The sequence below is a fragment of the Piliocolobus tephrosceles genome, chromosome 4 (assembly GCF_002776525.5).
Source record: "Piliocolobus tephrosceles isolate RC106 chromosome 4, ASM277652v3, whole genome shotgun sequence".
NCBI classification, from domain to species: domain Eukaryota; kingdom Metazoa; phylum Chordata; class Mammalia; order Primates; family Cercopithecidae; genus Piliocolobus; species Piliocolobus tephrosceles.
Genome location: NC_045437.1, coordinates 4,691,461 through 4,714,912, shown reverse-complemented (window position 1 = coordinate 4,714,912; position 23,452 = coordinate 4,691,461). Strand labels below are relative to the sequence as shown.

At 39.4% G+C, this 23,452-nt stretch overlaps 1 protein-coding gene across 1 annotated transcript in view; it reads right to left on the bottom strand.

Annotated features, from left to right (window-relative positions):
- The window catches only part of ADAMTS16 (ADAM metallopeptidase with thrombospondin type 1 motif 16), a 184,644-nt gene that overhangs the window by 111,312 nt on the left and 49,880 nt on the right, over window positions 1-23,452 (bottom strand). Inside the window, exons 6-10 of the mRNA XM_023218246.1 lie at window positions 21,968-22,051; window positions 19,373-19,532; window positions 17,743-17,848; window positions 10,829-10,966; window positions 1,290-1,443 (exon numbers count right to left, since the gene is read on the bottom strand). Of these exons, the coding sequence (XP_023074014.1) occupies window positions 1,290-1,443; window positions 10,829-10,966; window positions 17,743-17,848; window positions 19,373-19,532; window positions 21,968-22,051 (642 nt within the window). The remainder of the gene's footprint in view (window positions 1-1,289; window positions 1,444-10,828; window positions 10,967-17,742; window positions 17,849-19,372; window positions 19,533-21,967; window positions 22,052-23,452) is intronic.

Below are 23,452 nucleotides of genomic sequence, written 5' to 3'. Positions count from 1 at the left end.
TTTATGTAAATAAAACGTGTCTTGATTAAGATGCCAGTAACATGGGAGAATACATTTGTTAAAATTCAGATTGTGTATGTAAAATGAATGTGTTTCTCTGCATGTAAATATTTCCTCAATAATAAAAATGCACCTTGCATTTCACTTTTCATTGCCTATGTTTTCCAAATGACACCAGGGCACCATGAATGACACAGTCCGTGGTCACAAAGTTAACTACCACGGAAACCAGAAGCAAGATCTAGAAGAGCCTACCTCTGAAAAAAAAAAAAAAAAAAAAAAAACATTAGTTTTATGTCCATTTTCCTTAACAAACAGAAGAGTAACACTCAAAAAAAATTTTTTCTTAGGGAATTCACATCTTCTGCCCACAAGAAAAGGCACTATTGAGAATGGCTGCTGCTGCTGACGGATTTACAGCTCTTGTTCCAGTCTGGGACTCCCCAGCCGAGGAAATAAGGATCCAGTTCTGGCACAGAGCTGGAACTGATCTCTGGGGGAGCTCTGCTTGACTTTAGAAGAAAGAAGATTATCACGTTAGATTTAAGTTGGGAGTATTCCCAATGCATTTTGAAATCTGTGGAAGTTTCTGGAGGACTATATTTTTCTCTAATTTCTTCTTGATTTTATTATAAACTAGAATAAAAGAAACCTTAAAAATAGTTACTTTTATTTAATTTATGGGTAGCTTTTCCTGTGTTTGATAGAGCAGGTTCCTAAATCTCAATTTTCCCTTTCTAGCAAGAGCATATGTCTCCTCATGTTACATGAGGAATTTCTGTTAGTAAATCACTCTGGTAAAGTTCCTGGGGTTGACGGAGTAGATACTACCTTCTATAAGAGACAACTCTATAAATACCTTGTTTGAGGGAAATTTATTAATCAGTAGCCCTAGGTAGGCTGCTGCTTTATAATAAAATATGCTTATATTGGGAGAGAGGAGGGGGCTTTGTTTTTTTAAAACTATTTAAAAAAATGCAGAGTATTAACTTGCCAACTTACACTGACTAAATGTTATTGCTGAACTCCCACATGATAAATCAGAAAGAAAGATCCAACTTAACAGGCCAAGTCAGCTCTCAAATGAAAATTGATACCCACAACAGTATCTCCTGTCATCTTCTTTGCCAGTGAAACATGTGTTCCCTGTTATACAGGACCAGCCTTAACATACAGGATTTGACATTTGGTAGGTACCCAATAAATGCAGAATACATCAACATCAGTTACACTAAATAAAACAGTCTTATGAATCATGTTGCATTGAGCATGTGCCAATAATCACTTGCCTTTTTAAAGTCCAGCATGCAGAGCTTGGCTTTCTCTCCGAACTGCCACTTGCACTGTGTGTTTGCATCATATAATTCTCCTGGCAATTTCTCAGGATACTTATATTCCTTCACAGGCTTTGGTTGATCAGCAAGGCAGATAGCTTGAGCAGTGCTGAAACAAAGAGGAGATGAGCTACTACTAACTACCCACAGAGTAACCAAAGGACATACAACTAATTATGCCCTTTTCCCCCATGCAATTTTACAACATATATTGTGTATACAAAGAGGAGAACTTTTTGTCTCCTGAGGTACAATATAATGTTTATCTTAATTATATTTAAATACAGAGACTTCAATTTCTGAAATTATTTATTATACATTGTACTTGTTCCAGAAAGACTATTTGTACTTATTAAATTTCTTAAACTTATGAGGAAAAGTGCAACTGAATAATTACAGCCAGTTTTCAATGTGAGAAGCTCTTATGATGGACACCACACCTTTTATGCACGCTTCTTACCAGAATCAACCAAAAGATGGGCATTATAAAAATACAGCACAGTTTTTTCAAAGACTGGAATTTTCTTTCTTTCTTTGCTTTTTATTCTTTTTCCCTCTAGGGTAAGGGACACCTGTATATTATCTTCCAGATTCTAGAGGTTCTTCATGGAACACTGGATTTCCACCAGCAATGCTCTATGTTCAGGATGATTTCTGATGACCCCCAAGTCAGGCAGAAAATTAACCTTGCTAAAATTCATTGGTAGATGGCTAAAGATCAACTAATAATTTCTTTTTCCATAAATAGATTATCCTCTTCTCTGCAGGATGTTCTTTGGTATAATTTATGCATTTGGTGAAGAGTATTTAAATATTTTTGTGTTTTCAAATAGCAACTAAATCCCTCCTATAAATTTCAATAGGCCCTTCCCTGAGAAAACCAAAAAACAAAAACCTATAATCACAATATAATGAGCAATGGCAGATCATCCTCCAAAATTGGCTCTGCATGGTTGTCCACCTTGATTGGAAGATTTCTGGCTGATTTCTAGGACCCCAGTCTCACGTTCCACTGCTTCAGAGCTCAGGACTCTGTGCATAAAAAGCAACAAATAGCCCGGATGGGTTTTCTATGAATTACACCAGAGATTAGGGGAGAAATTACACTAATTCTCTACAATCTCTTCCAATAAATCAGAGCAAAGGGAATACTTCCTAAATTATAAGAGGAGGTCAGCATTATTCTAATATCAAAACCAGACAAACATATCACAAGAAAAGAAAGTTTTTCTTATCTCTCATAAACATAGATACAAAAATTCTCAACAAAATGTTAGCCAATTGAATCCAACAATGCATGAGAAGAACTATACACTATGACCAAGTGGGATTAATCCTAGGTCTGCAAGGCCTGTTCAATATTCAAAAGTCAATTAATGTAACCTATTACATCAATAGTCTAAAGAAGAAAAAACACATGATCATATCAATAGATGAAGAAAGAAACCATTTGATAAAATTTAACACTCATTCATGATAAAAAAAAAAATTCCAGCAAACTAGGAATAGAAGAGAATTTCCATCTACAAAAAATACACAGTTAACATTATAATTAATGGTGAGAAACGTAAAGCTTCTCCACTAAAATCAGGAACAAATAAGAATGACTCCTCTCACCACTCCTTTTCAACACTGTAATGGAAGTACTATCTAGTGTAATAAAACAAGAAAATTACATAAAAGGTATTCAGATTGGAAAAGAACAAATAAAACTATCTTTGTTCATAGACGACATGATTGTCTATGTAGAAATTTGAAAGAATCCACCAAGAAATTTCTGGAACTAATAAGTTATGGCAAAGTCGCAGGATAAAAGGCTAATATGCAAAAGTCAATTGCTTTTCTATATGCTAGTGACAACCGTGACAACCAAACAAAATTTATTGAAAATTAGACATGTCATTTATATTAGCACCCCAAAAATGAAATAGATATAAATCCAGCAAAATATGTATAAAACCTACATGAGAAAAATCTACAAAACTCTGATGAAATAAATCAAAGGAAAACTAAGGAGAGATATTTCAGGTCCATAGATCTGAAGACTCAATCTTGTCAGGAGATTAGTTCTTCCCACTTTAATCTGCAGCTTCAGTGCAATGCCAATCAAAATTAAAGGAAGTTATTTTAAGGATATAAACAAACTGATTCTAAGGCTTATATGGAGAGGCAAAACACTTAAAATAACCAGAGCAATACTGAAGGAAGAGAACAAAGACTGACAACAATCAACTTCAAGACTTACTATAAAGTTACAAGGAATGGACAAATAGATCAGTGGAACAGTATAGAAAGGCCAATAATACACCCACATACACATAGTCAACTAATCTTTGACAAAGGAGCAAAGGCAGTGGAATGGAGAAAAGATAGCCTTTTAAACTGGTCATACTGAAACAACTGGGCATCTACACGCAAAAAAATTAATCTGCCAGGCACGGTGGCTCACACCTGTAATCTTAGCACTTAGGGAGGCCAAGGACGGTGGATCAGTTGAGGTCGGGAGTTCGAGGCCAGCCTGGCCAACATGATGAATTCCCGTCTCTACTAAAAATACAAAAATACTAGCCAGGCATGGTGGTGTGTATCTGTAATCCCAGCTACCCAGGAGGCTGAAGCAAGAGAATCACTTGAATCTGGAAGGCAGAGGTCACAGTGAGCCGAGATCACACCACTGCACTCCAGTCTGGGCAACAGAGTGAGACTCCATTTCAAAAAACAAAATAAGATAAATAAATAAATTTTAAAAATGAATCTAAATGCAGACCTTATACTCCATACAAACACTAACTCACAATGGATCATAGAGCTAAATATAAAATGCACAACTATAGAACTCCTAGAAAATAACACAGGAGAAAATCTAGGTGACCTTGGATATGACAACGGCTTTTTTGATACATCAAAGGCACAATCAATGAAAGAAATAATGACAAGCTGTACTTCATTAAAATAAAAAATGTCTGCTCTGTGAAATAAATGTCAAGAAAATGAGAAGACAAGACACAGAGTGGGAGAATATATTTGGAAAAGACATAGCCAATAAAGGACGGTTACACAAAACATAGAAATAACACTTACAATCCAAGAATAAGAAAACAATAAAAATAACAATAAGAATAACAAAAAGTGGACAAAAATCTGAACAGACACCTAATCAAAGAACAGATATAGATGGCAAATAAGCATATAAAAAGATCTCAACATCATATGTTGTTAAGGAATTGCAAACTCAAACATCAATGAGACACCACTACACACCTCTTAGAATAGAGAAAATCCAAAACACTGACAATGTCAAATGCTGATGAGAACATGGAGAAACAGGAACTCTCATTTACCTCCAGTGAGAATGCAAAATGGTCCAGCCACCAAAAGTGTGGGTGCAGAAAGGAAAATCCTTTCAACCATTTTAAAAACAATCGACCACAATAACCACATGGATAAAATGAATGTTGACTTTTTTCCATGCCATATACAAAAATTAAGTGGTCTACATGTGATAAGCAAACAATACAATTTATAGGAGATCATGTGGAAGAAGACCGTTGCAACTTTGGGACGAGTAGAGGTTTTTGTTTTTTGTTTTTTTTTTCTAGCAGAGTACAAAAGCACCAACCCTAAAGACATATCAATAATTTGGACTCCATTAAAAAAATAAAAATTTCTGTTTAGCAAAGCCACCATTAAAAGTGTAAATAAAAAGTCACAGAGTCAGAGAAGATTTTATAAGACATATAAGCCAGAATGGGACAAAATGTTTATATTCAGAATGTATACAATACTCTCATCAAGAGAGAAGAAAAACAACAGGGTCTCTTTCTTTTACATGTACAAAAGATTTTAGCGCTTTACTAAAAAGGTTACTCAAGCGGCCATTAAACATATAAAATGTATTCAATCTTATTAATTAATACATTGATATGAAATTTCACACTACCAGATACCTAAAATGAAAAATATCAACATGACCAAGTTTGGGAAGGATTTGAAACCATTCTGAAAATTTCACAAACACTTCTGGGAGTGTAACTTCACACAGTCACTTAGGAAAGCTGATTAGTACTGTCTATTGCACCTGCGCATATATATTTATGACTCTGAAAATTCCATTCCTATATATACTCAGAGACATATATGCAAACCAAAAGAATATTCACAGTGCTGTTCCTTGTAATAGCCAAAAATTGGAAACTCAAATGTCTATTACAAATTGAATGAATAAGTTTTAGTATATTTATATATTTAGTACGTAAGTTATATGTGACCAACTAAGTAAACTAATGCTATATTTAGATGCAGCAACAAGGATGAATCTCACAACTGCACCATGGTGCATAACTCCTGATTTCAATATACAGTGTTCCATGTCAGGATGGTGGTTGAATACCTTTGGGGAGGACAGGAAGCCCTTGGAGTGGGGAGAAGCAGCTTCTAAAGTCCTTACCACACTGTGTGTCTTGATCTGGGTAGAAGTTACACTACTGTGTTCATTGTGTAAAAATTCATTGAACTGTATGCATTCTTATAATTTTGTACTTTTCTGTATATATTTTGTACCACAACAAAAATAATGTTAATGAACACATTAAGGCAGGTCAAAAGTATCGTTACAACATTTCAAAATCCCTTTCCCACTTTAAGTGGTGAACCAAAAAATGTTAAAGAGCTGGAGAGATCTTTTAGCTATATCCCATCATTTTTCAGTTAAGAAGACCGGGGCCCTCAGAAAAGGTTATATTACCCACCAAGGTTAAGACCTTCCCTGACATGGGTGAGCAAGACATGACCTGATTCCTCGGTCCTTCTCTCCTCTGCAGGAAAATGCCTACCCTCCAGTCTTAGAGTCACAGTAGCACTGCAGACACAACTGGCCGTGACCTAAGATGAGCCTTGTATCACAGAGCAGGGTATGAATCGAAATGTATTATTTCCATTATGTGCAAGAACATGCTTAATGGGCTCTCTGGTCAGATCTCATTTCCTATCAACATAAGTAGTATGGGGTATGGCGCCACTTACACTCCCAGTTCCCTGTGATGTTGGTCACCTTTCTCATGCTTTGATGTGTTCAGATTCATATGGTCAGAGAACTGGCATTTTCACTGATCTGCAGAGCGTGACTTACATTTTTAAAAAGTAAACTGAAGATGAGTCCCTGTTGTCATAAAATTTTAAATAATGAGCTAAAATTTCCCTAAGTCACAGGCCTTCTGGATGCAGACATGAGTAATGTGATGAGGTCTGTGTCTGTTAATGGAAAATGACAAATGACTTTATTGACTAGGTTGATGAATTCACTCCAAAAAAGTATCAAGCCTTCATAACTCTACCAAGAATAGAGAAAAGTTGTGCTGAAAACTTCAGGCCAATTGAGTTCCCTTATAGTTTTTTTCCACTATCAAATGCTAGACTACTAATAACGAGAACAGATTCATCTTAAGAGGTAGCCATTTATCCTTACTCATTGTTGGGATCATATCCAAAGAGCCACTTAATTGGTGGAGAATATAACAGTATTTTGATTACTTGGAAATCAGAAAGTCAGCAAACAATCAAACAAGACAGTCTCAGATTCATTAAGTCAGTGAAAAGTCAAGATTTAACACACTGTAGAAGTGTCCAATTTGCAACTGGTTTTAGAGTAAAATGAATCTTAATAGTGAATTTGACAACAAGAGACTTTCTTGGAAAATTTCACCATTCAAGAAAACAAATTTGTAAGCACATAAAACCTTACCTATTTATTTATACTCATGTGGTCAGAGAAAATTAGTAAAGTCCCTGAAAATAAATGTTTATCATTGAAATTCTACAGAAGTGTGTTGCTGGATTCACACAAAAACACATCAGCACACTTCAACTTATAGTTCAGGTGTTCCAGTACCATAGAATGAAAATGGCTTTTAATTTCAGTATCTTAATAATCACTCTTAGGACTATATTATGTCTTCAAGATGACAATCTATTTTCAATGTCCTCAAAATAATTGCTCTCCGAGCATATAATTATCTTCTTTCCATGAGTCTGCCTATATTTTTTTGGCAGTTTCAAAACTTTTCTTGGACTTTCATTATGCTGGTTCTCACTGCACACCCAAATTATAATCCACTGATTTTTTAAGTTGTCAGAGGATATTTCAAAATAGAAAAAGTGTTACTGCATCTTCCTCATAACCATTAAGATGAAAAAGAGGGCTAAAAATTCTGAATCTAGAAAATTATAGAAAGGATCTGGAATACAGAAAACTCCAAATTTTCCTCATTAATGCAAATAAGAGCATGGTGAGCCTAAAGGGAATAATCTTCCTTGTTTCCCAAAGTAGAATTTCTACACACACACAGAGAAAAATGTGAACAGCTGCAAGAAACAGCTAAAAACAATGTTAACAATCCCCAGCTTGACTCTGAGAATACCATGCAGGGAAAAACAAATGCTAAATGTACTCCTATACATCATGTCAGTTGTAGAATAGCTTTAACATTGTCTTTTTTGGTAATACAAATTTTTTTAAAAAATGATCAAGTGTATATTCCCAGAATATGGGTTTATATTACCAAGATACACATATCGTCCAAACTATTGCCAGTTATCCTGGGTGGCATAAAGTATGAAACACAGTTGTTCCTTAATGTACCTTGACTTCGTCCTTGGAGTAGGAACACCAAAAAAGACCAAGCTAGAGGAACACAGCCCCTGGAGGCTGATGATCAAGATTCTGGCTGGGAAGATGGGAAGCCAGGAACCCTAGAGAATGAGGGAAGAGACAGCCATAGGGGCAACCCAGCCCCAGGTGAGCCCTGGGGCAACAGACCACCAGAAAGTAAGCTCCAACAGAAATACTGGTGTGATCCTACTCAAATAGTGTCCTAGAAATAAGAAGACTTAATCTGTGCAACAGAAAAAAAAAAAAGAGCTGTATTAATTAAATAAATGAATAAAAAAGGAAGAAGGAAAACAAAAGAAAAAGTAGAACACAAAGAAGTAGGTCAGTGAAAGGAACCAGAGAGGCCAGTTGAACACTGAAGAATCTACAGGATCTAATAGGGTAGGGGAACTTTGTTCTTAGTTCTCAGTTTGGAATAACTAGCTCCTAGTTTTGACTGAAAAGACATGTACTTTACAAAAACTTGGAAGGCAGATAATCTGGTTTCCCAGCCTGGGGACTTCTTGGGTGCTGCCAAGTTATTTTTTTCTTCCACCAAATCTGGTAGAATCTCCGTGGAGATTATTTCATTGGTCATGCAAACAACTAAACTCATCTTACTGTATACATTAAATGTGTGTGTTTTTGTGTATTAATTTTAGCTCATTAAAGCTGTTACTTAAAAAAACCTTTGCTTTTGTTGGAAGTATTAGTATTTGTCCTACTTTTTAATAATAGAAATATAATTCCTTTCTTGTCAAATTTCAAACTTTCGTGTCACAACTAGCTAGTTCCTTAGAATCTATACATTTGTGTCCTCTCTGTTCTTCATTTTTAAATTTTTGTTTGCTTCTTCTCATCTAACTTTCAACTTTACTAGTAATCTTGTGATTTCTTGTGCAATCTCCTCCAAATTCTTAAGGTGGCTGTGTTTGTTAATGTTTCCCTAGAACATTCCCTTGAATTAAGAATAATTAAGAATAAAGAATGCTTTCTTTGATGAATCTCAAAAATACAATTTTCAAAAGCATTGTGAATGAATTTAATTGAGAACTAAACATGACAGCCCATTTCCCTTCAGTATTTTCAAGCATTCGTGTATTTTGAAAATAAGGAAACATTTTTGTGTATCTCCTCTACTAGAATCAGTGAACTACTGTGAGTCAGTATGTTTGTTAAGAGCAAACACAGTCCTTCTATGTGTCTGGCAAAATACATTTCTGGCTAATGAATAAACATATCCTCCATCCTGAATAAGAGTAGGTCTCACTGCTAGGACCAAAGAAACAGTATTCCTTAAACAGCAAAGGTGCAAATCAGTGTGTCTTCAATGAGGAGCAAAAACATCAAGCCACAATTTCTCCCTGGCACTGACATTCAATCTGAGAAGTTGTGTTCAGAAGTGAAGAAGAGGAGTGTTGAGTTTAGGTGGATCCAGCATGTGGCATCCACTCAAAGCTCATGAATGCAGATCCAGCATGTGCTCTGCCTCCGCTGTTTCTCACAGATCAGTCATCTTCAAGACATAAAAGCTGCTTTCTAAACACTCTCATTCATCTTTTTAGTATCTGAAACAAATGCTTTTTTATACTTAAAGATTTTAAAAAACAATAATAAAGGCTATGATTGCAACAGAGTTGCTTTTCCTCTGCTGGCTGCATCCATTGTCCTTGAGATAAATACAGAGCGAGAGAGATCACCTCTAGGGTCCAGAACGCCAGGTTCTACTCACAATTTGGCCACTGACTAGCTGGTCCCTCCAGGTTTCAGTTACTTTTCTGCAAAAGGATTTGGGGTTCATCATGTGGCACAGATGACTCTCTGTCACCTAAGCACATGGGTAGAGGATATTTCTCAATGCTCTCTGCACTTTTGGGCGGTTATATAAGTTCCTCCAGGAACACCACCCTTGTCCCGCACACCCTCCTGTGTTCTCTCTGTCATCATTCCCCAGATGGCTGCAGAGGGAAACTAGGTCCTGGAAGAGGAAAGGTCACAGGATGGAAGAAACCTGGGTCTCTGAAGGACTGTGTGGAGCAGAGACATTCCAATCCACACTAGACTGTAATGTCAGAAATAAAGTTTTGGCTTAAGATTTAAAGCAAACTTCAAACTCAAAGCCAAAGAGATTCAGGCAATAGTGTATAAACTAGCAGTTCTAAGAATGTTTTATAAAGTTCCTCATTTCTCTGAAATTTTAACATCTACTATTTTTCAAGGGTCAAACCCTACCTCCCCAATGTTTTATCTCCTAAATAAATTAGTGCTTAGAGAAAATTTCTAAAAATATTATTGACGATTACAGAATGTTAGAGCTAGGTTAAAGTTTATATACTCAAGTTTCTTCACCTAATGAGGAATGCATTTAATAGAAAGAGAGAGAGAGAGAAAGGAAAAAAAAGAAAGGAAGAAAAAAATGGAAGAAAGGAGAAGAAAGAAAAAACTAAACAGAAGGAAGAAAAACCAAAAAAAAGCTATGCTTTATTATTGTGTATACAGATGTGTACATGTATGATCTTTCTATTCACTTTCTGAAGATTCCTAATTACAGAAGTGAGAATAGTAAAACTTAAATGTTAGTGACAAATATTTTGGTGAGTGTCTTATGGCTCTCTTTTAGTCTCAAGTCGTTGATTCCCTTTGAATCAACGTTGGATTAAGCCAGCAGGCCTCCATGCTCTAAGGAGATTCTTAGCAAACTCTTAGGTCAACTGAATGTCTCAAGACACCTTCAAAGGGAACCACATCAGGAAGCACAGCCTGGGGCTGCTTGCACAGGATCTGGCTGACCAGGCAGTGAGCATCAAAGGCACTGAAAGATCACAAGACCAGCTCAAAGAGTTCTTACCTTAGAAATTTGTGTAGATACTGGCGGCTGCAGGGAGACCAGGAGAAGACTCCATTGCGTCCTGCCAACGTAGGGGACATGATGTTGCCCTCGGACTTTTTGCACATGTTCCCTTCTCCATCATGAATCATGCCAAAGCTATGAAAGAGACAGAGATGTTTCTTTCAGAAAAAAAAAAAAAAAAAACGTTTAAATTATCTAATATCCTCTAACAATTACAAGTCAAGACCGTGAGACTCCCTCACCTCCGTATGCTAGGCAGGCAAAAATAAAAGCCACAACAGCCAACTGGTTGAGAATATTCATGTGTTCAAAGGCAGTTTCTGAAGAACGGACCATCCACCAAATTGCCTGAGAGTGTGCACCAATATCAAAGCAGAGTAAATGTCCAGATGCCTGAGTTTTGAATGGGGTGGAGGAACTTGGGATCTTCTTGATTAGGCTAACACTGCTCTATGCTGCTTCTTTTTCTTCACACTCTTTTCTGCTCAGCAGGATCGTTAGAGTTTCCATGGGTGTTTGTTGGAAATATAGATGCCAGACTTCTACCCAGGAACTGTTGACTCAGAAAAGAGAGATCCAGGCGTTTGAGCTTTCCAAACAAGTTCCCCAGGTGAATCTGATGCTCACTGCAATTTGGGAACTACAAACAGCTGCTGCAACTCACGTGGGCTGACATTCTGTCTCTAGCCCCACCTGGGGATGTTCCAGCTCAAACTATTAGGCCTACACTACTGGAGGCTGTGATGGGTGGGCAGCGCTTGACCTGCATCCCTCTGTCTATTTGGAGAGAGTAGCTCCACGGAAACCCAACAGATGACTATGGCTGAATGTATTTGTGGGTGTCGTTTGAAGCAGCACAGGTTACTTTTATGTGAAAACCACACCACTTTGGAGATCCACACCTGGCTCAGAGTACAGGTACATCTCAAGCTACAGCAGCTATAGGAACCCTTAATAGGCGCCATCAGAGGTGTTCAGAGCCCACGATGCCAATCAACACTCACTTAATAACACCTGAGAAAATGGAGCCGTGCACCTGGGAGAATCACATTTTCCAGGGCTGCTACCTCCCTCACCAGCAAGTCTGCTGCTTCTTCTTAATCTGTGAAAGCTGTAGGAGGGCCCTGAGTGCACTCAAGGCTCATTTCAATGATCCCATTTTCAATTATCCTAGAAGAACACAACATACTTCCTTGGGAGCTGTTATGGCTCCGAAGACCTCCCATTAAGGTAAATACATTCTGGCAGAGCTAAGCCACTATTGCCATTAATGTCTGGCACCTAGCCATTGTATGGATTCCCTGAGCACAGGGTCCCATTGGTAAGATGCAGAGAAAAGGAGGAAGGCAAGAGAGAGGAAAGCAAAGAAGGACATGGTGGTTTCTAGTTATGGGGGACATTATGCTGCCAAGAATTCCATAAGGAGTGGACAGAAGGCAGCAGGGACAGGAAGACACCAATGTAGGGGAAAGTCAGCTCCAAACGGTGTCAAGAGAATCTGTACTTGTTACCTAGGCTGAAGACACATTTGTCTATTTAACTGCGTTGTTTAGAGCTATTTAGTAATATATTACTAGAAAATATAGTAATGAACATTTATCAGCACTCACCATTTTACAGCTGTTATGGTAGGCTTGTAACCTATATTCTAATTTAAAACTCAACACAGTTCTATAAGGTGGCTTTAATATAAAGACAGCAAGACTGAGGACTGGAGAGAGACTTCATCCAGGGTTGCAGAGTCAAGGCTGAAGCCTGGACACTTTGGTGTCAGGGCCTAGCCAGGATTCATGTAATAGTGTAACCTGAACGTGATTGAAGACTGTATCCAAGGAAATCTGGCATGCAAACACTGCTGAATTTCTGCAAAATTCCTGATCAGTACCAAGGATGATGTAGATGTAGTCATTTTGGCCTCCACCCATTCTCTGAAGTTCTATTAAAGGCAATTAATCAAGGCCAGAGGAACCACATGGCAGAGGAAATGTGTCATGGCTGTGAAAAAGATTCAGGCTGAAATCCCAAATACATATGAGGTTTCACCATCTTGGCCAGGCTGGTCTTGAACTCCTGACATCATGATCCACCCACCTTGGCCTCCCAAAGTGCTGGGATTCACAGGAGAGACCACCGTGCCCAGCCCAATGCTACTTCTTTTAAGAAGGCCTCCCTGATTGTCCCCGTGTGGTCTCTTGTAATACCAACAACTCTCATTACTTGATCTCTTGCGTGGTATATCTATTTAATCTTTTCTCTTAAACTTTCAAAGGGTGTAGATCACAAGTCTTTTTATAGACTCCTACACAACGCCTTGCTCTCAGAATGCAAACTGTGCCCAATGACTGGGTCCATAAACTAGGGAAAATGCAAGAGACAGACCGATGAATAATGAATACTTTTGAACACAGTTAACACATTGTTTTAATAGCACCTTAATGGTCTCAAATGATAATGCAACTTAGCTATTTAAGCCTATTTTATATAAGTGCAATGTACAGCTCAAATAATGCAACCTAAATTACACTTGCATATATGAACTATGGAGCAAATAGTGCTCTATTGATTTTGCAGATGGGAAACCTAGGTGAGAGCTGTTAAGGGGACACTCCCTGGTCACTACCAGACTGTGGTAGCACTATGCTGATCTGGAATCTGAATCCCAGAGCCCCACCCATCAAATGACATGACTTCCCTTAGCAAATGGGAATGTTTCAGATAGATTCATGCACAGATGACATATTCTCCCAAAGGCGCAGTTCAGCCCTTGGTGTATCTGTGCCAGTGCTTCAGCACCTGCATTACCAAACCACATGTCCTGGTCAAGTGATTTAACATAATCAGAAAACTCTCCTTGTACCACCAGCTTAATACAAATCCTGATTCAATCCCTTGTACTACGGGAGAATACATATCTCAGTTCTGGTTCCAGTCTCTGCTCCTCTCTTTCCAACACAAATCCAAACACCTGTTCTTAGTAACTTCTATTTTTAGGTCACATTCCCCAGAATAAACTACATGACATTTTGAGATTAAAAAACAAATGGAATTTAGGAGGACAGATTGGATGGACACTAACTAAAATCTTTGTTTGAGTTAAAGATTAGAAACCTATGGCTTGCAGGCATGCAAAAGTACTCCTCCATTCCAAATAATGTCCTCTAATGTCAACAGCACTGAAAAAGTCAAGTTTACCTTTGAAGCGGGATGTTTTACATGTTTTTTTACAGTAAAAGTCATAATAAATACAGAATTGCTTTTTAATTCTTGAATTACAGAACTCAAAAATTTGACTCTGCTTGGAGCTCATTGATAAAAGCAGACTGCTGATGCTCTGATGTTTGCTCCATGCATCAAACTTATCATTCCCTCTTCCAAAAATTAAACTCACTAAATAAATGAACTGAACAAATGTGTTTATCTTCAGTTCAGTTCAACTAAGATACACGGAGTTTTATCACTGAGTCTTACACATCAAAGCTTTCTCATTTGAAGCGGTGGTCACAGCTAACAATTCATTTGAAATGTTTACTCCTCACCTGTTGCTTGCATCGCTCATTCCCCTACTCCATTCATACACATTTGCTGAATATTCCACACAGTCTCCCCTAAGTTAGTGAGGGCAACAGAGGGACTGTCCCCAGGGGTCTCCATGGTTTGAGCTGTATGTGAAATTGCTCGGCGAATTTTACAAAAAGTGCTCCACAAAGAGCAGATATTACTATTATCATTACCATTACTACTGTTACTATTATTACCAATCATTTTGGCATTTAGCACATGATAAATATATATATTTCCTATTTTCTCAACATGGTCAGAAGGTTTTTTGCTGACAAGCTCCAGGTTCTCTGTTTCAGGGAACTTGAAGAAGTCAGGTGTTCAAGAAAGATCTGATACTTTCTGGCAGTTAATCCTATATTAGCAACCGGACTCTCCTTCATCTACATGTAGGGCTTATTTTTATTTTTTTTTTATAAAGGGTCTCATTCTGTCACCCGGGCTGGAGTAGAGTGGTGCAATCTCAACTGACTGCAGCCCAGACTTCCTGGGCTCAGGAGATTCTCCCACCTCAGCCTCCCAAGTAGCTGGGACTACAGATGCACACTACCATGCCTGGCTAATTTTTAAAATTTATTGTAGAAATGGGGTCTTACTATGTTGCCCAGACTGGTCTTGAACTCCTGGGCTCAAGTGATCCTCCCACCTCGGCCTTCCGAAGTGCTGGGTTTACAGGCGTGAGCCACCGTGCCCAACTGAGCTTCTTTCTTTATTCACATCTAGATTCTGACCTTCCAGGAAAAAACACTGTTTTTCTTGTTTGGAGAAAATCTTTTTCCAACTACATCCAATTTGAGTGAGGAAAGGAAATAGTAATAACTGACTTCTAAGAAAAATAAATGCCAACATTGATACTTGTTTGGCACTGAAGACCAACTGAGGGCCTTGTGTTGGATGCCTCGCATTTAACTTAGCTAAGTTCACCACCTGCAACGGCTGGCACTGCCAATGCCCATATCTCAACTGCTTATCGAACGTTCACTGGCTCAGCCCTCAGTGACTTAAATATTTCTTGCCTTGATTGTTTAATTAAATTCAGGTATGGTTCAGAGGACAGCAAGAGCCTCATGTTGTTACAATAATGAGGGTTTTTGAAGTTTTAACTCTAGCAGACTATTAAAAATACAACTATGATTCAGCTGAAAGCTTTATAAAGTGAAGGTGTAATTTTCTAAGCAATGAAATAGTCAATCATTACCTGCAATGATGAAGGGATCAGTAATAAGATATGAAGCTTCATTTTTCAGGTCATCAGTTTGCACACAGCCAAAGCGTGCAGAACCTTCGCATTAAACACAAGCGCATGTGTATACACATGCACACATACACGTACACACACACACACACACACGCACACACACACTGCTTTGAACAAGTCTGAGGCCTCAGTCCATCTTCCAATAATGGATAAGTTAGCTTTGCAAAACCACAAATCACAAACACTTGCCTTGCTTTTCCTTTTGCCAATAAAATCAGGTTGAAATTTAAAAAAAATAAAAACTTATAATTCCTGGTTGTAAATTTTTCTAGGAGAAATTTCAAGTATTGTTTCAGCATAGCAGGAAAATATTTGCATTCCAGCTGGTGGTTCTGGTATTAATCAGGGTGATTGCAGGAAGTCCCCAGCTGCTTGGGCAAGTGGGCCCTTGAATTTTTTATTTAATAGACGGCACTTCAAGGTAAAGCAGCTCACAGAATTTTTAGCCCCAGAAATTGTATTAAGAATAATAGTTTCGGCCCGGCGCAGTGGCTCAAGCCTGTAATCCCAGCACTTTGGGAGGCTGAGACGGGTGGATCACGAGGTCAGGAGATTGAGACCATCCTGGCCTACACGGTGAAACCCCGTCTCTACTAAAAAATACAAAAAACTAGCCAGGCGAGATGGCGGGCGCCTGTAGTCCCAGCTACTCGGGAGGCTGAGACAGGAGAATGGCGGGAACCCGGGAGGCGGAGCTTGCAGTGAGCTGAGATCCGGCCACTGCACTCCAGCCCGGGCGACAGAGCGAGACTCTGTCTCAAAAAAAAAAAAAAAAAAAAAAAGAATAATAGTTTCCACAAATAATTGCTAGAAATTGTTCACTCTACAATTGTAAGCACTTCATGTAAGGTGAAAGCACTAATGACCCACCGCCCATCACTGAGGCCACCAACCCAGGACTGGCCTCTGTGTTGAGCCCCCAGGCTCCTGGGGCTCCCTGAGACTTTTATTTCAGAACCATTAATGGTGCAGTCAGAGGTGGAGTAACAGAGGCAAATCAGTTCCTAGAGGCCTGCCCGATCTCTTGTCAGTACCCATGCTTCCAAACTCTGCTTGGAGTACCCATGAAAAATAGCATCTCTATAAATTGTAAATATATACACACACACATACATACATATAAGAACACAAACACGAGGGTAACAGCAGGGAGCAATGGGAGGGTTGACACTCTTCTTCATCATTTAGAGTCCCCTGTTAGCAGCTAACCACGGAATGAGATCAGCCCACCAGACCAAGTTCAAAACACAGGACAGAGGAATAGGGGCAGATACAGCTATCCTCAATCTTAGGCACAGGTGTACACAGGAGTGTCAGAGAAAGACCCAGGGACATGGAAACTTGTACATTGCTGTGGCTTTAAAATGTGCATAGCCTAAGCAACATGGTGAAACCCCATCTCTCCAGAAATTACAAAAATTAGCCAAGCACGGTGGTGCATGCCTGTAGTTTCATCTACTTGGGAGGTTGAGGTGGGAGGATTGCTTGAGCCCAGGAAGCAGATATTGCAATGAGCTGAGGTCATGCCACTACACTCCAGGCTGATTGACAGAGTGAACCTGTCTCAAAATAAGTAAATAAATAAAAATAAAATTTGCGCCGGGCGCGGTGGCTCAAGCCTGTAATCCCAGCACTTTGGGAGGCCGAGACGGGCGGATCACGAGGTCAGGAGATCGAGACCATCCTGGCTAACATGGTGAAACCCCGTCTCTACTAAAAATACAAAAAAACTAGCCGGGCGAGGTGGCGGGCGCCTGTAGTCCCAGCTACTCCGGAGGCTGAGGCAGGAGAATGGCATAAACCCGGGAGGCAGAGCTTGCAGTGAGCTGAGATCCGGCCACTGCACTCCAGTCCGGGCGACAGAGCGAGACTCCGCCTCAAAAAAAAAAATAAAATAAAATAAAATAAAATTTGCATGATGTGGCACATAGAAACAGAAATCCTAAGTGACAGCATTTTATAACTGGCAATGGCATTCTCATTGGATATATGTGAATTCCCTTCATGGACTTGACGTGATAAGTCAATATTTCTATGGAAATCATCCAGTAAGGAAAACACTTGGGACGTCATCCTCCCATGTAGATGCACTTACTTGTGTCCAGACTCATGGGCAATGGTGAAGGCCAGTCCAAGACCTGTATCTTCATTAATCGTGCAGCTGCGATATTTACTACACATTCCACTTATGGGTGCAAATCCTATGAAGGACAAAGATCAAAAGAATACAGAGGAGTGTTGTAATAAAATAAAGCATGGTGTATTTATTTTCTTCCCCTTAGTGAAATTTAGTTCTTGTGTTCATATGGGGAAACATGTAATGGGAAACACTTAGATAACCATATAAAGGGCATTTGATAACGAAGGGGAAGTGGTTCCATTCCAGGGAGCCCAAGGACTCTCTGTATTGTGGAATGCAATTCATGGTTCTATGTAATGTTCCTGGCGCAGCCTCTAACTGGGGCAAAATAGAGAGGGGAATCTATTGTAGATGGAGGAAAGTCTTTGCCTTATTCTAAACATCTAAAATGTTCCCAAAAGGCCAAGTGAAAAAGTGCTGTAGAGAACGAGTGTGCTGGGAGGTCCCCAAGACCACCCCCGGCTTTAATGATTCACATCTGTCATAATGAGCATTTGTCACACTCAGAGTTATTATTTAATATTGCAAAAGGATACAGGTAAAAATCAGCCAAGGGAAAACACATGGGCAGAAGTCAGCGGGAAAACAGGTACACACGTCTAGGGGTCCTTTCCCCGCAGAGTCACACAGGATGTGCTCTCTTCCTCAGCAACGAGCAGTGACAGCGAGGGTGAATGCTGTCCACCAGCGTCACTCATTAGAAACTCAGGGTCCAGGGTTTTCTCTGGGAGCTGGTCACATAGGCACCCACTGCCTAAAGTGTGCCAAAATTCTAGACCCTCAGAAGGAAATCACACTGTACACACAACGTAGGCACAGTGAGCCACTCGTTGGAGGTAGGGCAGTGGGAGCCATCCTACAACCTGAGTTCTCAGAGGCCAGTCAAGAGCCAACTGGGTAAGCAGACCTGTCTAAGGACAAGCAGCCAGGACACCACGTTAACTTGTTTTTGCACAATAAGACTAACTGCTGTTAAATTGGGTTTTATCTGAAAGTTTTTATAAATAAAACCCTTTCCTCCCTAAGAACTTGGGAAGAAATGGAGAGTTAGAAGAAATGTTCAGCAGAGTCCTGGTCAGTAGCACAGTGTTTCACACAGACCATCTGGAAAAATCCCAGAGTGCTGCCTCTAAGTCACACCCAGCCCTGTAAATGTCTAAAACACTGCTAAGATTGAGATACAGACAGAGAAGTGAAAAAAAACAGGAAATAAAATATGGTCGTAGTAACTCCACAAATACACATCAATGTACTATTTCCACTAGATAATGAGAAAGCCTTCGATCTATCCACCCCATTCTCACAAACAGTAGAAGAAACAAAAAAAAATATTATTATGTTAGAAGAGATAGGAACTCTGAAATCTGTGAGAGACATTCACTTGTTCAATAATCACTCTTGATGAATGCAAACATACTTCTATGTTCGGCTAAAGTTTGTACAGGGAAGTGAGTCTTTACACCTTCACTAAGAAGCTGCTACTGCTTATCAACAAGGAATAAGGGCAAAAATACTCAACACTCTGTGCCACGGCCAGGGGTGCACATTCCACACATGGTCCTCACACTCTGCTGGAGGTTCTCACCCAAAGTGTCACAGGGCTCATTCTTCCAGGAACATATATCCAGGCCAGTCAGTAAGATGGCGTGGTCATGACGAGTCCCATCTTTCCCCATCAATCCAGACTGCCACTGGCAGAAGCTACTTAAGGTGTGGTCTGCGTGATGACTTATCACCAGCCCTGGCTGTGCAAGAGACAAGGACCAAGGACCCCATGATAATGGAGAGAAAACATGTTATAATGCATTGTCATCACAGCAAACTATCATTGACCTGGATTTCAAATACGTGGCTGGATCTGGATGGCATCTAAGTTAATGCATGTATTTTATGTATTCTATAAAACCTGTACAGATTCAGTGTACACATTTATGGACGTTTCTTTAGTTCCATACATAAACAATTGATTTGTATCTGGCCGATCCTGAATGCATGTTCAATGACCCAAGAAAGATTACTTCTGTGCATGAACTTTTTGTATTCAAAAATCTTTAAAAAATACTTTTCAAAATTAAGTAAAGCCACAGAATCATTTACACCTGCCTTTGCACATACATACACAGAAACACATCTAGACAGCAATATGTTTATCTCATAACCAAATTAAGCAAGTGGGATTTCCAATAAATAAGTCTTTTAATATTTATTATTACAATGTTCAATGAAATATCTTTTCTACAAAGGCAGTATATTTCTGAGAGGAGGTAGGTCAATTGGTAAAGCTTTATTTCTGGAAAATAAACTGCAACTAAAAGGAGACTTTGCAAGCCATGTTCAACCTCCTCTGTCTCCATCAAGTTTGGATAACGCAACAATGAAGTAACAGGGTGTAGAACACTGGAACTCTTGGGAATGGAAGAATTTGAGACACAGAAGAATATGCATCAGACCAGGCTGCACCAAGTTTTTTGAATCTTATTCACCGGCATGCTCTAGTTTCCTATGGCTGCTCAGACAACACCAGGTTTAATTACCTCAACTTCAGGACACTGGCTTGTTTAAAGCTTTCACTGTTAGAATGCCATATTGAAAGTTTTGTCTCTCAGTCACTGAATATGTTTTCTGCTGAAATGTTTATTTTGTTTTTCCAGAAAGTCAAATATACCCAAGTTAAATGCTACACATAAACACGGGGGCATGCCTTGCGTTCTTTAGCAGGTGATTTCCAGGAAAACTGCATTAATTAAAGTTAACACAGGTGTACGATCAAACGATAACCTCGCTTATTCTTTGCAGCTTGGATGAATTCCAAGGTGAAAATGTTTTAATACAAGGAATAATTAACCTGTCACCTGAGAAGCCCAGCATGTTCAGCAGCCCCCTGCCCAACTGCGCACTCACACAAAAGACAATGAGGTCATATCTTCCCTGACTAGTCAGACTAGAAATAGCCCGTCCACACATGCCCCCACCCTGCACAGAAAAAGAGCAGCATCCCAGAACTTTAACATCGAGGGCATCTTAGATCTTATGAATGATCTCAGGTTTCGTCTAAAAAATTCTTTGTTTTATAAATAAGAAAACTGTGGCTAAAAGGAGACTCTGAAAATGTCAGCAAGGGTGGAGCTGAGGCTGGGCACTTGGCTCCTGTCCAGCACCCACTCTCCTTCGCCCAGTCAATGATTAGCTTGGGGAAAATGGAAGTGAGAGGCTTTTGTGCCTAAAATGCCTCCCTATTACTTATGCCGCGAGGTGTTCATGTCCATCCTCAGTGTGAAGGGACCACCTCTACGCATTTACGGGGGTCACAAATGAAGGCAAAGGATCTTTAACCCACTGCTACCAAGATCCAGTGTAATCTGGGTTTTTGCATGCGGTGAGGGAAACGCACTTGAGAGTCCATAGAAATCTTTTTTTATTTTATTTTATTTTATTATTTATTTATTTATTTATTTTCTTGAGACGGAGTCTCGCTCTGTCGCCCAGGCTGGAGTACAGTGACCAGATCTCAGCTCACTGCAAGCTCCGCCTCCCGGGTTCACGCCATTCTCCTGCCTCAGCCTCCCGAGTAGCTGGGACTACAGGCGCCCGCCACCACGCCCAGCTAGTTTCTTGTATTTAGTAGAGACGGGGTTTCACTGGGTTAACCAGGATGGTCTCGATCTCCTGACCTTGTGAAGAAATCTTAATAAGAATAAAAATCTCAGACTGCAAATGGTGAGGGTTAAGAGCTGGGAGATAATTGAATAAAGCGACACAGGGCCACACAGTACAATGTAACTTCAAGCCACAAAACATTTATGCTCTTCTAGCAAGAAGCAGAAACGGCTCATTCCCACTGGCATCCTGAAAGCTCATGATGGCTGAGATACATTTTGTGCTGTGTATTCGTAGTGTGTGTCCCACCTCTATGCTGAAGGCAGCTTTTACATGCCATTTTCTTACAGGCCAATTAAAGGATAATTTCTTACCACTTCTGCACAAAAAAACCTCACAAAAACTCCAAAAAAAGTTTAAAATAATTGAAAAGACACTCATTTGCAGTAAAACACAAAATATTAAATACTTTTTGCCCTCGAGAGAGAAGAACCCATAGAACAATTATATTAAAGAAAAACGCATTATTTTGCATTTACTTTTCTGGGAGTAGAAGGAGTAGATAGTTTCGAAGATAAACTACCTGTTCATCCTCTAGAAGAATCAGACCTACAATTGCAATGTTGATGTTTCCTCCTATTGTTCCATCTTTGAATAAAGCAGATACCTGAAAAAGACAAGAAATCCATGTTAGCCCCATAAATGGCATTTCCCCCCTACTTACTAGTGGGCCTAGAATCCAACGCTCTAGTTCTTCAGTGACAGAGTAATGTTAATTTTCTTGTATTTTAGGCAGACAGATATATTAATCGTATCCCTGTAAAAGGCCAAAGCTTCAGATGGGAGTGGGGTCCACCTCTTACTGTCAAACACCTAGGAAAAGGATCACAAGACTGTGGGTTGGTAAGTGTTCCTCTTAGAATATAAAGAGGATTTTTAAGCTAATCATGATGACGACAGAAGCCAATCACTTCTCAAGCTCTTCTGGCAAGGAATTCCACAAGTGCAAGAGAAACTCGTGCACTTACAGGATTCCAAGAGGATACAAGAAAGAGAAGGAAAAAATCGTGGTAATGAGATGATGAGAGAAAGACACAAATATTAGAGGTGATGGATCATGGAAGTGGAAATGAATGACCACAGTGGCATTTGGGGTGGTGAGCAGGAACAGCACGACCACCATGGAATGCAACCTGAAGTGATTTGGCACTGAGCTGTGGAAATATTGGAAAAGCTCTACAGAAGAGAGGCAAACACTCCCACACATCAGAGCAGTTTGCTGAGGACAACAGGGCAATGCTTCGACCCCGTGCGGTGGGAAGGTGGCTCTACTTCACTGTCTCCTCGGCTTCCTGGGAGACCAGAAACCAAGTGGTTCAGTCTACCAAAAATGACACTAGCCATAGTAATCACATGACATCATGGAACGATGGGCACATTCAGGCTACTCTGTTTATTGAGGCAGAAGAATGTAAAGACATACTTTTAAAATATTGTCATTAAAACTATTCTTAAAAACACACTTCGGTGACCCAAGATTTTGTCTTCTGTTATTTAGATTTCACGCACACGAAATGAGGCTAGTACACCTCTCATCACTCTTCAGTGATTAATACAGCTGACAATTTGAGACACAAACACACTTAACCTGAGATGATATTCTAAAAGGTTGTACTTTCCCCCTGTTCTTATAGATAAAACAATTTATATTTAGCATTTGAACATTAATGTTTCTAAAAAGTTGGGCATTTCTATAGAGCCATCTAAAATCACACATCTAATGCTGATAATCAGATTTACTGCACCACAGCGGCTCAGCATCCCCTTAGAGATTTCCAGTAAATAGACACTAGTAAGCCCAAAACATCTCATAGACTTACAGAGGCTTTTAGAGAGGGTCAAATGATTTTTCCTACTGAATTAGTCTATGAAGTTCTGAAAATGGCTCTTTTCATTGGAGCATAGAAAACTAAATGAGTTATCACCAGTAAAATATTTCTCATATATGAAACATCAATCTACAGGTAACAAGTAAATCCACATGTTTCTTACATGAAACATCAATCCA